We start from the raw sequence: 16,510 nt of genomic DNA on the forward strand, positions 1-16,510 counted from the left end.
GCCCTTTAGCTTTGCGCCTATCCCTAATGTCAGTTCCCAGCCCTCATTTTTAACTGTATCCACCCTTCAAACACAACAGCAGTGGGTTGGGAGTGAGCATCTCACCTGACTTCTGGTTGCTCCCTCTCTTCTACAGCTCATCTGATTGGCTGCCTGAGTGCCCTCTATAGTGTTGGCCCCAGGCCAGCCTCAGCCCTGCCACTGCTCCAGAGGGAAGGCTGTCATCTCCGCTCTCCTGACCTCTGTGGGTCTGTTCTGCAGGTCCTGGCTGTGCCCTTGCTCTGCTCTCAGTCCTTGCCAGGCAGTCACCCCTCCCAGGAATGTTCTGCCTTCTTTAGCCACCTGGTAACCACCCCACCCCCCACCCCAACTGTGTGCTTAGAATTGAGTTTAAGAATTACTTCTTCCCTGACAGCCCTTATGCAGCACCATTCCTATAAAACACTGTCCTCTGTACTCAGGGTTATACTTCCCAAGTCTGCTCCCTTGGGTAGCCTGGAGGTCCTTAAGGGCAGGGTTCTGTTTCCTTTATCCTTGAGCCACACAAAGGGGACTTGGTGGATTTGGAGCTGTGCAATGGAAGAGGAACCCTAATCTTGGTCTGGATGGCAAGGGGCAGCAGGAGATGCAGCAGCCTCCCTTCTCCCTCTCTCCCACATCTGGTTGTTGACTGAGCTTCTGGTGGTGCCCCACATTTAGGAAGCAGTACCGTTGATACTGTTCCACGTTTCATGTTCATCCGGAAACAGGTGTGTGTGGGGAGCAATCCGGACTAGACTAAGTTACTCGAATTAGGACTTATTCTATGCATCTGCTCTCCCACAATATGGCGCTGGGAGAGAAGTAAACAGCTTCCGCACAGCTGCCTCCAGTTCAACCAATTAACTGTAGGACTTGCTCCTGATTGGAGAGCAGCGTACTTGGCGTGTGGGCAGCCGAGTTAGGATTGGCGGAAGAGGACTATAAAGGAGGAGAGAGACGGCATGCACCGGGAACATCTATGGGGAACATCTAAGGGAACCCGTGCAGCCCCCCAGAGAGCCGGCCGGCGGTGTGCCGCTCCCCTGCGGAAGTGGGGAATGCGGCCAGGGGGAACTGCCCTTCCACGGAGGTGGAAGGGATAGTAGCCAACCCGGGAAGAACCAGCAGCAAACCCGGGGAGGGCCGAGCAGACGAAAGAACAGCGCAGGGTTCAGTGTCGTTCCCCCACGAAGAGGGGGAGCGACATAATGGTGCCGTGACTCGGATAGGAAACCTAGGAGGGAAGAAATGACTCGGATAGGAAACCTAGCTCGGATAGGAAACCTAGGACGGATAGCAAACTTAGGAGGGAAGAAACGGGAAGAACTGGGAAATTACCGGAGAGAGAGATTAGCAAACAGCCTAGGGAAAAGCCGGACGAAAAGGGTGCCGGAAGAAGTTATTGAAAGCCTAGGCATAGACTCGGATACGGACTACGGGGGGAAGCTGGGAGGAATCTCTAAGGTCGAAAGCGAAAGTGAAAGCTAGAACAAACAGACTCGGACGCGGACTGTGGGGAGAGGCCAGGAGAAATGAGGGAGGAGTATCGTTGGAAGAAAGCTTGGGGAAACATACCGGGTAGAGAAAAATGTTAGGGAAATTGAAGCCGCGGGGGGCAGGCCGAGGCGGAAACGAAAGCCACTTTGGGGTTCTCAAGTTAGCCCGGGAATAGGGGGCGAAAAGTTGAAACTAGAAGCTGAGACGTAAGCCAGGTTGGGATCCGTCTGATTAGCCCGGGGAGCAAAGGACGGGAAGCCAAACCGTGGGGCGGAGACGTACGCTGGGTTGAATTCGCCAGGCTAGCCCGGGGAACTTAGATTGAATCCTAGTGGTGGAGACGCAAGCTACGCTGTGTTACTCGCGGAAGCCGCCGCGTGCAGAGAGAGCACGGGGCGTGAATAGATAGGGAACGCTGGCGTAGGCCGTGGTTCAGACGCGAAAGGGTTAAGCGTGGAGACCGCGGAGCGCGCAAAGCCGAGCCGCGCAAAGCCGGGAAGCTGCGCAGATGAGAGAGGCGCGCGGGCTGAAGTGGCGAGGTGCCGGGAAGCTGCGGGGATAAGAGAAACAGAAGTTTTAGAAGTAAAGTGAGAGAAATAGGAATGCTGGAAGATAGAAGTAAAATGGGAGAAATAGGAATGCCCGGAGATAGAGAAATAGAGAGAAATAAGGCCTCCCCTCAACATGCCAATTAGAAGGCTTGGATTCGGTCTGCCCGATTAGTGAGGCGATGAGCACCTGGGCGGCTAGCCGCAGGTCACCGAAGACAGGCACGAATTAACATCAGTAAAGCTTCCCCACAATGCAACAATTAGGAGGCTTGGATTCGGTCTGCCTGATTTAAGGCGGTAAGCGCCAGCAAAGCTCGACCAGAGTATGAGCTGCAGGTCACCGAAGATAGGCACAAACCAACACTAATAAGTCTCCCCCACAATACGGCAATGAGAAGGCTTGGATTCGGTTTGCCTGATAGGTTTTGTAAACACCTGCAGGCAGTTCTAGCAGAGCAGAGCATGCGCTGCAGGGCACCGAACACAGGCACGCATCAGCGCCTAAAAACCTCCTCACAATGGCGAAGAGAGGACCCGGATTCGGTTTTCCTGATTGATAGGACTTGTAAGAGCCTGTGGCAACTCTAGCAAGTACAGCAGAGTGTGTGCTGCGGGACACCGAAGACAGGCGCGTATCAACGCCAAAAAATAAAAAGAAAGGGGGATCTGTGGGGAGCAATCCGGACTAGACTAAGTTACTCGAATTAGGACTTATTCTATGCATCTGCTCTCCCACAATATGGCGCTGGGAGAGAAGTAAACAGCTTCCGCACAGCTGCCTCCAGTTCAACCAATTAACTGTAGGACTTGCTCCTGATTGGAGAGCAGCGTACTTGGCGTGTGGGCAGCCGAGTTAGGATTGGCGGAAGAGGACTATAAAGGAGGAGAGAGACGGCATGCACCGGGAACATCTATGGGGAACATCTAAGGGAACCCGTGCAGCCCCCCAGAGAGCCGGCCGGCGGTGTGCCGCTCCCCTGCGGAAGTGGGGAATGCGGCCAGGGGGAACTGCCCTTCCACGGAGGTGGAAGGGATAGTAGCCAACCCGGGAAGAACCAGCAGCAAACCCGGGGAGGGCCGAGCAGACGAAAGAACAGCGCAGGGTTCAGTGTCGTTCCCCCACGAAGAGGGGGAGCGACAGGTGTGCAGGTGTGCTTGAGTCTGAGGACAGGAGACGCACATTCGGGGTTGCTAAACCTCCGACTGGTCTGAGAAAGAGGAAAGACAGATTGCCAATGCCAGTGGACATCACCACAGACCTTGCCAACCATGGAAGGGGTAATATAAGTCAATTTAGTAACTCAAGTGACACAAATATTCTTGAAGCAACAAAAATTAATAATATTTACTCAAGAAGAAATAGAGAATCTATATAGTCCTGTATCTAAAATATTCTTGCAAGGAAAACCTCTGGCCAAGATGGCTTCACTGAAGTCTTCATTGAGTATTTAGGGAACAAAATACCAACCCTGCACAATTTTTAATTTTATTTGTAAAAGTTTTGTCCCTGGTAAAGGATTTCAGACATTAGAGAAGAGGTTGGTCAAGGCTGTTTTGGGCAGGGCTGAGTTTCAGATCCCCAAAGTCCCCCTCAGAAGCTCCTGCCTTTTGTAGCCTCTTGAGGGAGGTGAGGAGGCAGGGGCACGGGCCCTGGGTGTGGAGACCCAGCTGTGGTTGGTAGTGTAGGACTGCCTCCAGGAGCGGGCAGGTGGGCTGTGGGAAGGACCCCTGTGCAGGTCATGCCTCTCCCACTCTGTGGCCACCAGCACACCTCGGGGTTTGACTCTTCTGGTGGTGGTGGAGACTAGCAGCTAAACTCAGCAAGAGTTGAGGAAGGTGGGGCCAGCGGCACTGTGGTGTAGAAGGCTAGGCCTCTGCTTGCAGTGCCACTATCCCATATGGTTGCCAGTTCAAGTCCTGGCTGCTCCACTTCTGATCCAGCTCCTTGCCAATGTGCCTGGGAAAGCAGCAGAAGATGGCCCAAGTGCTTGGGCCCTTGCACTCATGTGGGAGACCCGGAAAAGTTTCTGGCTTTGGCCTGGCCCAGCACTAGCTGTTGTAGCCATTTGGGGAGTGAGCCAGCAGTATCTTGGCCTTTGAAATAAATTAGTATTTTCTTTTAAAAAAAAAAAAGAGAGAGTTGAGGGAGGTTTGTGTAGCCAAAGTCTAGGCGTGGCCTTGAGGAGGCACAAGAGATGCCTACACTGAGAGGCCTGGCTGTGAACAGGAATAACCAGTGGCCTGCATCACAGGCTCTGATGTGCACTGGGCCCACTGCCCAGGAATCTCAGAAGGCTGCCCTTGGGGAGACAGCCTTTGAGCTGCTCTCTAGGAGTGGCCAGACAGTGGGCTGTATAAGGGGGTTATTAGGGTGGATGTTTCAGGATTTGAGACAAATCAGGGTGTTCTGGACAGAAGCCAGTGTGAAGAGTAAGGGGGTGGGGTGCTGCACCCTCAGCCCAGGCATGTAGGGTTGAGAATGACTTGTTCTGGGGTGAGGGGACCCAGTAAGAGCTTTGAGGGGGTGGAGTGTGATATGGGTAGGTAAGATGGAGAGAGACTTAGAGGAAAGAGGGAGACATGCAGAGCTGTATTCTCTGGAGTAGAGGGGCTAGCTGGCAAGGAGGGAGGGGATTTGATGGGGACTAAGTTGCTGTGGGGACCTGAGGAGGAGGGAAGTAGTGGAGAAGAGGGCTCGGAGGTGTGGGGTTTGGGAGGTGTGGAGGGAATCTGGTTTCGGGGTCTCAGGATGGGCCAGGTGCCTCGGCTCCCGGGAGGCTGTGCAGCAGTGCCTGCCTTGCTTCCCTGCTGGTGTGCACTGGGGCCTGGGCTGGGGCTGAGCCATGTGAGTGCACAGGAAAGGCGGCTGAGATCAGAGCTCTTTTTAGAAATGTGGTGCCACCCTTGATAGGCCATCTCTTGACTCACTGGCAAGAATGCACGGCCAGGATTGGGAGGACCTTGATCCTGAGCTGCAGCCACCACCGGCAGATTCTGTGACGTGGAGCAGATCTTTTCCTTTCCTGAGTTTCCTCCTTGGTTGACTTGAGGCCCTTGGATAGGCTGTCCTGGGAGCTCTCCTCAGAAGAAAGGTGGGCTTCAGGGCTGGTCTGCACCTGCTGCCACCCTCCCAGGCCTGGTAACCTGGACCAGGATCTCCCAGGAGCTGTTTTTCTTGCTGTTTTTGCACAACTCACACTGGCCTCTCACCTGAACACCCTGACACCCAACCTTGTGTCTCACATGCACTCTTGCAGCTTGTCAAGCAGTGTGTCTGTGAACCACTCTCTGACAGGAAGGCAGGAACGCCCCTCGTCCTGTCACAGGTGCACATCTTTCTCTCTTTGCACGCTTTCCCAGGCTGCCTGCTGAGCTGGTGCCGCACCCTGCACACCAAACTGTCTAGCATTTTTTTTTTAAATGTCGTTTAAACAGTTGGGTGTTTTTTCACTTATTAATGAATAACTTGGCCTTTGCCAAGGCACTTGAGCATTCCTAGGAGGGTGGTGGCAGTGGTGGGGGTGAGTGTGACCTTGTTCAAGGGCTGGGAAGGGGCCTGGAATTTGCTGTGGCTGATCCCTTTCCTGCAGTTGCTGCCCTCTTCTGCCAGGTGGTCAGGTTAACAGAGGCCCTACAGAAAAAAGCCTTCCTGTGGAGGTGGGGGCCTGGCAGCCCTTGCTGCTCCTCTACCTCTGTCTTAATCACCATGGGCACCCCCCGCCACTGAGGCAGGCACCTCTGGCCTTCAGGGAGTCTGCTGGCTGGTGGTGGAAGCAGACTCTGTTGAATGGTCCAGCTTTTGGCTTCTTCCATGGGCATCCTGTATCAAGGGAGGGTGCGTCAGAAGGCCCGCGCAAGTCCCAGCAGCGTGGGAGCCACACAGAGAGGCCGAACTGCTCTCTCAGCCAAGCAACGGTACTCTGCTCTTCCTTCCCTCTTGGGTCTCACCAGCCGTGTGTCTGCGTCCCCAACCTGCCTTGCTGGGCAGAAGTCAGCAGCCTCTCCCCAGACCTCTGGCTCCCACTGCCTCAGAATGCCAGCTAGAGCCCTCTGTCATGGGCCCCTGCCTGCCTGGCAACCTTACCTGACACTCAGCTTCACCCCCTGCCACTCCAACCTGTGTGGGTTCTTCAGCTCGAGCCATGCTCCCTGCTCCCACCCTGCCCATCCCATCTTCAGTTCTGTAACACTTGTACTCTGCCTGCCCCGCCAAGAACTGCTGTCACTGGATCAGTTGTTTTGTTCCTGCTGCCTCATCCCTGTGAGACTGGGCAGCCGGGGATGAGGGGAGAACCTTGCCCTCTCCACATTGCAGGAGGCTTTCTCAGGCCGACCTCCAGCCTGGTTTGAGGGTCTCCACCCCCAAAGGGAGGTTGTGTGGCCAACAAATGGCAGGGTTTTTACTGGCGAGCAAATGCCACTCCAGGAAGGCAGTTGTCAGGCGTGCACAGCTTCCAGCAGGCATAGTCCCAGCAGCTGTTTACTTAGAGTTTTTATGTAGCACCAGCTTGTCCTTGTATCTGCCACAGCAGGTGGCCTGAGGAAGGAGCTGACGGATACCTCCTCAGAACTGACCGTCCCGGCTGACCAGAGGCTGCCTGCAATGCAGTGAGGGGATGGACGCCTTCTAGAGCGGCAACCCTGGCATGCAGGGAGACCCCGATGGCTCTGGCCGGGGCCTCACAGTCCACGTGGGGTGCTGCGGCGCTGTCACATGCATTTGAATGCACAAGTGTACGTACATGCCCTGCAGGACAGTTTGCCCACAGGACAGGCTGATGCAGTGACGATGAGAATATAGAGAGGGTGAAAGCAAGCCTAGGAGCGGCATTGTCTGAGGCAGGTGGAAGCAGCACGGCAGTTTCCTTCTGTTGTGGCCCTTGGTGCCCCTGGAAGATACACCTGGAAGGTATACCATGTCAAGGCTGAGATGCACATGATTTCTCTAGACTTAAAACAAAAAATGCAGGAGCTGGAAGGAACCAGATTTAGCGGAAATGATTTTTCTCATAGAAACTGTGATTCCTCACACCTCTGTCTCTCTGAGCGTAATGGGTTTTCAGACTGCTTGTGGAAAATGTGTATAATGCAAAAGCTATGTGTGGACTTCAGATTTTTTCCACCAAAATAAACTTATCTTTCAACTTAATTTTTCCATGGTCCTTTTGAAATAGCTTTTGTACATTGCAAGCCTGGGCAGTGAGTTTTGTTTCAAGCCTGATCCTGCATTGAATTATGTTATTCCCAAAGAAAACCAAGTAGATATTTCCCGAGAGGTACTTGGCTCTGTAGGAAGTCAGGTCAAGCTCTTCCTCCTGTCCTGGTTGCTGACTGTCCTCCCCACCCCCAGCCCACACCTTGCACCTCTCTCAGCTCAGCAGGTAGATCCATCCAGACCCATGAAGGTGGCTGGTGGCTGCAGCCCTACCAGCTCCATTTCTCACCACTGAAGTCTTCCAGCTCTTCTGCTGGTCTCCTCTGAGGGCCACCATGTGCCTGGGAGTGGGCTGCATTAGGAATTTTTTTTTTTTTTTTGACAGGCAGAGTGGACAGTGAGAGAGAGAGACAGAGAGAAAGGTCTTCCTTTTGCCGTTGGTTCACCCTCCAGTGGCCGCCGCGGCCGGCGCACCGTGCTGATCCGATGGCAGGAGCCAGGTACTTATCCTGGTCTCCCATGGGGTGCAGGGCCCAAGCACTTGGGCCATCCTCCACTGCACTCCCTGGCCACAGCAGAGAGCTGGCCTGGAAGAGGGGCAACCGGGACAGAATCTGGCGCCCCGACCGGGACTAGAACCCGGTGTGCCGGCGCCGCAAGGCGGAGGATTAGCCTAGTGAGCCGCAGCGCCGGCCTGCATTAGGAATTTTTAAATTTGAGGTGAGAAGTGAGGCTGTAGTGCTGCCCCTGTCAGAAGCAACAGGCATGTGCCCCACGCAGAGGCTGGAGCACCAAGCTGGTCCTTGCCAGGGTGTCTGGCTCCTGAAAATTCCTGTTACCCCTTAACTTCCCCAGGCACTGTTGACTGGACCCAAGAGCGTTCATGTGAGCAGGTGGCTTTCTCCTTTTCTTTGCAGGACAAGGAAGAGGGGGAGCCAAAAACCAAGCAGCTTAGAGAAGAGGAGGAGGAAGGCGAGAAGCACAGGTAACCTGTGTGCAACTCTGGGTGCGCAGCACTCTGCTGCTCTGTCCTCCAGCACCCACTGGTCTCCAGGTCTCTACATCCTCCCAGCCCCGTGTTCAGACTCCACCTGCTTCCTGTCTCTCCCTCCCCTGGCTCCCTGCTCAGACAGGAACTTCTCAGCCTTCTCACTAGTTGGGCCTTCTCTGCATGTCCATTAGCTGTCTGGCAGATGTTTGCATTCTCCATCTGACCCTCCCATTCTGCCTTTGCACTCTACTCACACTCCTTCGACGTCTCAGGCTTCATGTAGAGCTCAGCTCAAAGGCCTCCTCTTTTTCCTCTGTGTTTCCCCCACCTCCGGCTTCATATCCTTCTCTAATATTAATCATTTTTTTGCCAAAGACCGGTGTTGGGTTGAGTCAACCAAAGTCGCCCAAACAGTGTGTGCACTTCTCCCTCCCTCACGGTGGCAGGTTCCCCAGAGCGCCCTGACCTGCTTTGCATCAGATATGCTGGGAACTGTTTGCAGGAGCAAGTGTTAGGGCTCGGAGAGCAGGGAGGCTGATCCTCAAGCTGGGAGAGCCTTCAGATCTGACTGGCATTCCTGAGCCCGAGTCCTAGTGGTCCCAGACTCCCTCCTGCAGCCAGCTCTGAGCCAAAGCTCTCTGCCTGGGACCAGACTGTGTCTGTAGGGGCAGCTGGCCTTGATTTCCTCCGCCCTGAGCAACAGCTGTGTCCCAGGAAGCAGAAACCCTTCCCTTTATATACAGCTGAGTCTGGAAAGGCACTCCTGAGATGTTTATGGATCAGGAACAGACTCCAGAGATCCCTGGGCCACAGTCCTGGTCCCAGCCTCCTTTACCTCTGGGGAGATAAGGGTGACCTCTGCACTCAGTGACCAGCAAGCGTCTCGGCTTGCCCTGCCCCTGAGAGTAGAGAACAGCCAGCTTCAGTTACCTGGTTTGAACGTAGGTACAGATGGAAGCCCTGTAGGCACCAGCCCTTTTAAAGTGCCCTGGGAGGAATGCGGTGCCTGCTCTGGGCTGCCTGCAGCCAGGGCCTCATGGAGAAAATGCTTCTCGAGTTGAAGCAGGGGTCTGGAGGGTAGAATTTGGTTAGCAAAGACCCAGTGCTATGAACCTGCAGTGTGAACTGGTGGGTAATGTAACCTCTTACTGGGGAGGTATGCACAGGCATCACTCTACCCCCTTGACCCCTACTCCTAAGCCTTGCCCTATCTAGGGAGTGACACAAGGGTGGTTAGAAAGATCTGTACCTGGGCCAGCGCTGCGGCTCACTAGGCTAATCTAATCCTCCGCCTGCGGCGCCGGCACCCCAGGTTCTAGTCCCAGTTGGGATGCCGGATTCTGTCCCAGTTGCTCCTCTTCCAGTCCAGCTCTCTGCTGTGGCCCGGGAGTGCATGGAGGATGGCCCAGGTGCTTGGGCCCTGCACCGCATGGGAGACCAGGAGGAGGCACCTGGCTCCTGACTTTGGATCAGCGCAGCGCACTGGCCATAGCAGCCATTTGGGGGGTAAACTAACGGAAGGAAGACCTTTCTCTCTGTCTCTCTCTCACTGTCTACCTCTGCCTGTCAAAAAAATAAAAAGAAAAAGAAAAAGAAAAAGAAAAGAAAGAACTGTACCTGAAACCTGGGCCCAGCTTGGGAGCTCCTGTGATCCAGCTGCCCACTTTCCTTCTCCCTGGTGCCTTCTCTCACACCTTGATCCAGAGTCCTCCCTGAACCGCCCCAGCCCACATGGCCACCCAGCTGTGACCTCTAACCACCAAATGACCCAGGGCCTGCTGCCTGTGAGCACCTGGCTTCAGCTTCCTGCATGCTGCTGTCAGCTGATTCTCTTGCCCCGGTTACCCTCCAGGTCTCAGCGTCCCTCAGAGACCTAGTGGCCCTGTAGGCACTGCACAGACTCTTGGCCGGTGGCCAGTTCTACTGATTGGTGTAGCTGGTTCATCAGGCACTTTTTTTTTTTTTTTTTTGACAGGCAGAGTGGACAGTGAGAGAGAGAGACAGAGAGAAAGGTCTTCCTTTGCCGTTGGTTCACCCTCCAATGGCCGCTGCGGCCGGCGCACCGTGCTGATCCGATGGCAGGAGCCAGGAGCCAGGTGCTTTCCCTGGTCTCCCATGGGGTGCAGGGCCCAAGCACCTGGGCCATCCTCCACTGCACTCCCTGGCCACAGCAGAGGGCTGGCCTGGAAGAGGGGCAACCGGGACAGAATCCGGCGCCCCGACCGGGACTAGAACCCGGTGTGCCGGCGCCGCTAGGCGGAGGATTAGCCTAGTGAGCCGCGGCGCCGGCCCATCAGGCACATTTTTAATAACTGTGAAGCAATTCTTGGTTTAGCAACAGGCCCTGAAATTACAGAATTTAGGCAAATGGTGCAAGCTCTGGATTTGGGATTCAATCTCAGGTTTGAGGCCAGGTCCTGCCAGTCATTAGCCCTCTGAGCCTGGCCCAGTCACATGCCCTCGGTCACCCTTAATATCTTCAACTGAAAGACGGGTAGAAGACTAGAACTTGTTTCACCTAATGACTAAAGCAAATGCCACAGCTGCTTTCCCACCAGGGCTGGGGCTCTGGGGGAGAAGGAAGACTCTGGGCGACTTTACTGAGAGCGCAGTGAACTTTCATGTGGAAAACACGGAGGCAGATGGATGAGAGTAGAAATAAGCATATGTAACTGGGGACCCATCCTTGGAGATGGGTAGAGAGGCCTCATTTTGCAGATGCGGTTGTCTAACCTAGGAAGTGGGAAGACCCATCATCATGTTGGAGGCAGGTACCCCAGGGCCCACTCCTCTTCAGCCATCTGAAGTCACCCACCTGCTCCTGCCCCGCTGCCCAAGGAGACCTTTTTCTAACTCTTTTGCCTTTCACTATAAATTAATGATCCACTTTTTTTAAAACATGCTGGGATTTTGATTACAGTTGCCTTGAATCTACAGATCACACAGTTCCTTTGAAAATGTTTAGTACTCTCCTTGGGTAAATCCTGCCCAATCCCCATCTGATGGGAGTGGGCCCCAGCAGATTGACAAGCCCAGGCCATACCTGGCCGTCTGGGGAGGCAAGAAGTGTTCCCACCTCCAGGAGAGCCCCTGCTTCCCAGAGCCATCCTTCTGTAGCTAACTCTGGTGCCAGTGACTCGTGCCTAAGGGAGCCCCTGTCCTCCAGCCGCTTGTTCACTGCCTAAGAAGAGGTGCCCCAGAAGGCCGACCTGCAGAGAGGGCCCTCTTGTCAGCTGCTGTTGTTTTTTTAAGTGCTCAGTCACTTCCTGCTGGCAGGGTGCCTGATGTGAGCCCTAGAGGCCCTGCCTTGTGGGAGGGGCTGTTGGGTTGTGGCTGCGTGGAGAGGAGAGATGTTGTACACTCTATGTGGCGTAGGAGGAGGGGTGTGTGTCTTGTCAAGTACCTGACGTACGGAGCAAGTTCCAAGCCCCCAACCCCCACAACTGCCACCTCTCTGGCTTTGGAGAGAGATCTACACCCAGCTGGGGCAGTTGGTCACCTTGAGGGACAGTGGTTTGTCCTAGGGTGGGTAACACATATTGCAAAAGAAACCAGGACACTGGCCTTCCTTCTTCAGGGATGGAAAACCTGTTCCCCAACTCGATGTGTACATGACCCTCCTCTAGAGAGAGGTCCCACCCCAGCTGAGGCTGAGGTCTGGCCCAGAGCCCAAACCTTTTAGTCTGCCAAATGCCAGGCCTCCTCCCCTCTGCGAGTTGGATCCCAGGGGTGGGTCTGTGCTCCAGGGTGTGTGGCCAATCTGTGATGTCAGCTTGTTCCAACCCACATTACTCCACTCGGTACATCCAGGGTGGTTCCCACCCACACCTCCTGAGTTACCCTAGCCTTGCTCCAGGCCCAGGATGTCCCAGGTGTGGGCCATGCGGGTGCTGAAGCTGCAGATCGGAGACATCTGCTCCAGGACTAGCCTGGAAATGTGGGAGAACGTGTCAAGAGAGCACAGGCTTGAGGAAGTGGTGAAACCCATTTGCCGTGGCTGGCACTGGGGATAGCCCTTCTGTTTGAGGAGGGCACAGGTGGGTCCTAATAGCCCGTTTGTTGTGATCTTGAGTGCTTCCAAAGCTCTGCTTTTGACATCTTCCTTGCTCTGGGGCTGGGTGGTGTCTGTGTTTCTGGGTGAGGAAACCACAGTTTGGGCAGGTGAAGTGACAAGTGGAAGGGAGTGGAGCTGGCACCAAGACCTTCCCGAGTGCCTATCTGATGTGTAGCCAGGGAGGGAACTGTGAGCTCACCCAACTTCCTGTCACAGGCGGGACTGAAGCCATCGCTGCCCACAACCTGCAGGCTCCCAGGGCAGGCCAGGCACGGTTCTGCCCCATACTTGCCCTTGATGGGGAGCTGTAGTGGTCTCTATTCCACATGCCCTCTTGGCTGGGCTTGGTTGGTAGGCAACAGGGCTGCCAGGCAGCTGTGGTGAAGAGAGGCATGGCTCCAGTGGCCAGCAGCAGGAGCTGACACTTTGCAGCCCAGGGCAGCCTGATGGATGTGAGCACCATCCACCTCCCGGAGTGGTCTGTGGGTAGGTGGGCCCCAGGAGGGAGAGGAGCAGTGGACTGTGCAGACCCCTGTTCCCTGCCATCTGGAAGTGAACTGTTCTCATCCTGTGGGGCCTTTGGGACTCAGCTTAACTCCATAAATCTTTACTTTTCTTCTTCCTCTTTGAAAATAAAATTAGTACGTAAAGTCCATAAATTGTATTTTATTTAATAGAGAAGTTAGAAAATACAGATTCACATGGATCTGTACGTATCCTGCCTTTTTGTTTTGTTTTTTAAAGGTTTATTTGTTTATTTATTTGAAAGGCAGAGGGACTAGCATCGTGGCCCGCAGCGCCGGCATCCCATATGGGTGCTGATTCAAGTCCTGGCTGCTCCACTTCCTATCCAGCTCTCTGCTACAGCCTGGAAAAGCAGTGGAAGATGGACCAAGTCCTTGAGCCCCTACATTCATGTAGGAGACCCAGAAGAAGCTCCAGGTGCCTGGCTTTAGATTGTCCCAGCTCCAACTATTGTGGCCGTTTGGGGAGTGAACTAGAGGATGGCAGATCTCTCTCACTCTCTGCCTCTGCCACTCTCTAACTCCGCCTTTCAAATAAATGAATAATTCTTAAAAAAATGAAAAGAAAAGAAAGAGTTACAGAGAGGGAGAGAGAGAAAACTTCCATTTGCTGGTTCACTCTCCAAATGGACACAACATTCAGGTCTGGGCCCAACAGAAGCCAGGAACCAGGAACTTTTTCTGGGTCTCTCACATGGGCACAGGGGCCCAAGCACTTGGGCCATCCTTTGCTGCTTTCCTAGGCAAATTAGCAAAGATCTGGATGGGAAGTGGAGCAGGTGGGGCTCGAACTGGCACCCATATGGGATACTGGCATTGCACGTGGTGGTTTAACTTACTAGGCCACAGGGCTGGCCCCTTGTTGTTTTTAGTTATTTATTTGAAAGGCAGAGTGGGGCCAGCACTGTGGCACAGTGAGTTAATGCCCTGGCCTGCAGCGCTGGCATCTCATATGGATGCCAGTTAGAGACCCGGCTGCTCCGCTTCTGATCCAGCTCTCTGCTATGGCCTAGGAAAGCAGTAGAAGATGGCCCAAGTCCTTGGTCTCCTGCACCATGTGGGAGACTTGGAGGAGTCTCCTGGCTCCTGGCTTTTGGATCAGCGCAGCTCTGGTCGTTGCAACCAGTTGGGGAGTGAACCATCGGATGGAAGACCTCTCTTTCTCTTTCTCTCTCTCTCTCTCTGCCTCTCCTCTCTCTGTGTAACTCTTTCAAATAAATAAATAAATATTTTTTTAAAAAAATGCTTCATGAAAAACAAAGAAGAAATTAAAGAAAGGCAGAGTGACAGGGGGAGAAAGAGATCGTCTGTCTGCTGTTTCACTCCCCAGTAACCTGCAACAGACAGGGCTGGACCAGGCTGAAACCAAGAGCCCAGAATTCCATCTGGGTCTCCTGCGTGAGTGGCAGGGACTCAGTTACTTGGCCATCACTTCCTGGCTTCCAAGGTGCACATTTGTAGGAACCTGGATCCTAAGCAGACAGGCCTGAATCCCAAGCAGTCAAATTTCAGATGCAGATGTCAAAAGTGGCAGCCTAACCTGCTGTGCCACAGTGCCCAACCCTATCCTGCTATTTTACAGCCTCTTTCATAGAATGTGTCATGTCTATCTTTTGGTAAATGTACTTCTATGAAATTCTCTGGAGCTGCTCAGTATTTCTTCGAGAATATCATGATTGATTTTTTAGTCTATCAGCTATTTCTAACTCTTTAAAGGCCCATTAGCTTTGGGTGCTCAGATGGGCAGGGTGCGGAGTTTGACTTCTTGCCTGAGAGGACCTAGGTCAGGTTCTGAAGCATCAAGGGGAGGGGAGGATGGTAGCGACTGTGTGCCCCAGATGTGATGGCAGCAGCCACTGTGCAGGGGCCACGTTTGACTAATTCCTGGACCTGGGCATTGCTTGGAACAGCTGCTGGTTGATTGTAAACCACCCCTCAGGGGCTTTTGGTGGGCCTCACACTGACACAGCTGGGTGAACATGGGTGCTGTAGCTGTCACATGTCTTGGTGAGACTCCCATGCAGTCTCACCCCCGCTGGCTCTGGTTCTTCTGGACTCCCTGTTTTAAGACCAGGGCCCAACTGTATTATTTCTGAAGCCCCCTCTGCCTCGAACACTTGTGATTCTGTGATTTTAGGGGCTAAAGAAGGGTTTTGCTGGCAACTAGGAGATTCCACAGAGGAGGAATAGTGGCCAGGATGATGTGGTGGGCTGGCCTCCGCTGGGGTGGCAGCCTGAGGGCTTCTTTCCTTGGGGAACACAAAGTGCCCAGAGGCCTGGCTGAGTGGGGCAGGGCCTCCAGGCGCTCTGCCAGGTGGCCCTCATCCTCCACAGCAGGGGGGATTCAGTGGGGTCTGCCTCCGGGCCAGACACTTGGGTTTGGCTTCTGGCTCTGGCTCTTAACTCAGTTCAGACACACCAGGGAATCTCGGGCTGCTGTTCACATCTGAGGTCTGGAGAGGCAGTGTGTGCAGGGTGCTTCTGCTCACATGACTTTGTCCCATCTGTGATGGCCTGCGAGTGGGGTGGGCAGGATGCGAGAGCACCCACCCCTGTTCCAGAAACTGAGGAGGCCTTGTCTACCCCCTGGGGCTCTGAGGTAGCCCTGGCCTTCGTGTGGTCAGTCCTTGGCCTTGTTTTCCAGTTGACCATTGTCTTCCCTGCAGTCAGGACAGGAGGCCTGGGGTAGCTGGATGGGAGAAGATGAGAGTGCTTTCACTGACTTGTGTCTGCCCCCTGCGTCCAGAGCCATCTTGCTGGGGGACTGCTGGAGGACAGTTTCTTCTGTCTGTGGTGGGGAAGCCATGGGGCTCTTCAAAAATTTGTTTGTTGTAATGCCGACCATCAAGGATCTGAAAGGAAAATGTCAAACAGCCACAAATGAAAATGTCCCTCCATGGCCTCTTTCCAGTGTCTACATTCTGTACTGATCTTGTGCTTGATCTGTACCTGACTTGTTTTCTGCCCTTGCAGCCAGGTGCTGTGTGCACTGAGCTGTTCCCCTCTGTTGGCCGCATACTCTGGGGGACCCTGCCTGAAGAGCCCAGAGGGATTCATTTCATGACTGTTAGAAATTATGTCACTAGAGCTTGTTGTCTGTAGAACACTTCATTTTGCTTATCCCTGTTTTGCTACTCTTTGTCCAGAGTGTAATTACTGGGTTCTGGGGTCTGAATATGTCATTGGATCATGAAGGAAACCATCGGGTCAGCCTCTGGAACAGCCTTGTGTGCTGCTTGGGCTGGGTTCTCTCCCTTGTTGGCATGCCTTTCTCATTGGCGTGGTTCTTGAGGGCCTGGCTCTGGCATCAGCAAGTGAGGCCTTGTTTATCCTGGAGTGTCGGGTGGGCCTCCATGTGCCAAACCTAAAGCAGACCGAGGGTTCTTGGCAAGTGGGGAGGGGGTGTCCTGGAAGAGCTCCTGGCTCTCTTTGTACTCTGGATATTAAAAATGAAAGCGCTCTGTGGTCAGAGATGCTGGTCTCTCTGGCCAGTGCCGGCTTCCAGGCCCCTGCAGGTGCATGCTGTGCTTGGTTTTCACTGTGGTTTCTCTCTGTGAGGAGAGCCTCACTCCAGTTCCCGCTCTGCCCCTGCGCAGGGCTGTGGGCATGAGACTTATTCTCAGGAGCAGGCCATGTGGGACTGCCTGTGCTGTCCTCTGTCTGCCTGTCTCCAGGAGTCCGGGGGTGGGGGTGGGGGGAATCTATGGTGAAAAAAGA

The 16,510-nt window shown here is 54.1% G+C and overlaps 1 protein-coding gene across 2 annotated transcripts in view; it reads left to right on the top strand.

Moving 5' to 3' along the window:
• The window catches only part of CCDC12 (coiled-coil domain containing 12), a 58,616-nt gene that overhangs the window by 28,667 nt on the left and 13,439 nt on the right, over positions 1-16,510 (top strand). For both annotated transcript variants that reach the window (XM_089306407.1, XM_089306406.1), the window contains exon 2: positions 8,142-8,209. In XM_089306407.1, coding sequence (XP_089162533.1) covers positions 8,142-8,209 — 68 coding nt within the window. The remainder of the gene's footprint in view (positions 1-8,141; positions 8,210-16,510) is intronic.

Source organism: Oryctolagus cuniculus, chromosome 10, assembly GCF_051225735.1.
Source record: "Oryctolagus cuniculus isolate XC-2025 breed Fujian yellow rabbit chromosome 10, ASM5122573v1, whole genome shotgun sequence".
NCBI classification, from domain to species: domain Eukaryota; kingdom Metazoa; phylum Chordata; class Mammalia; order Lagomorpha; family Leporidae; genus Oryctolagus; species Oryctolagus cuniculus.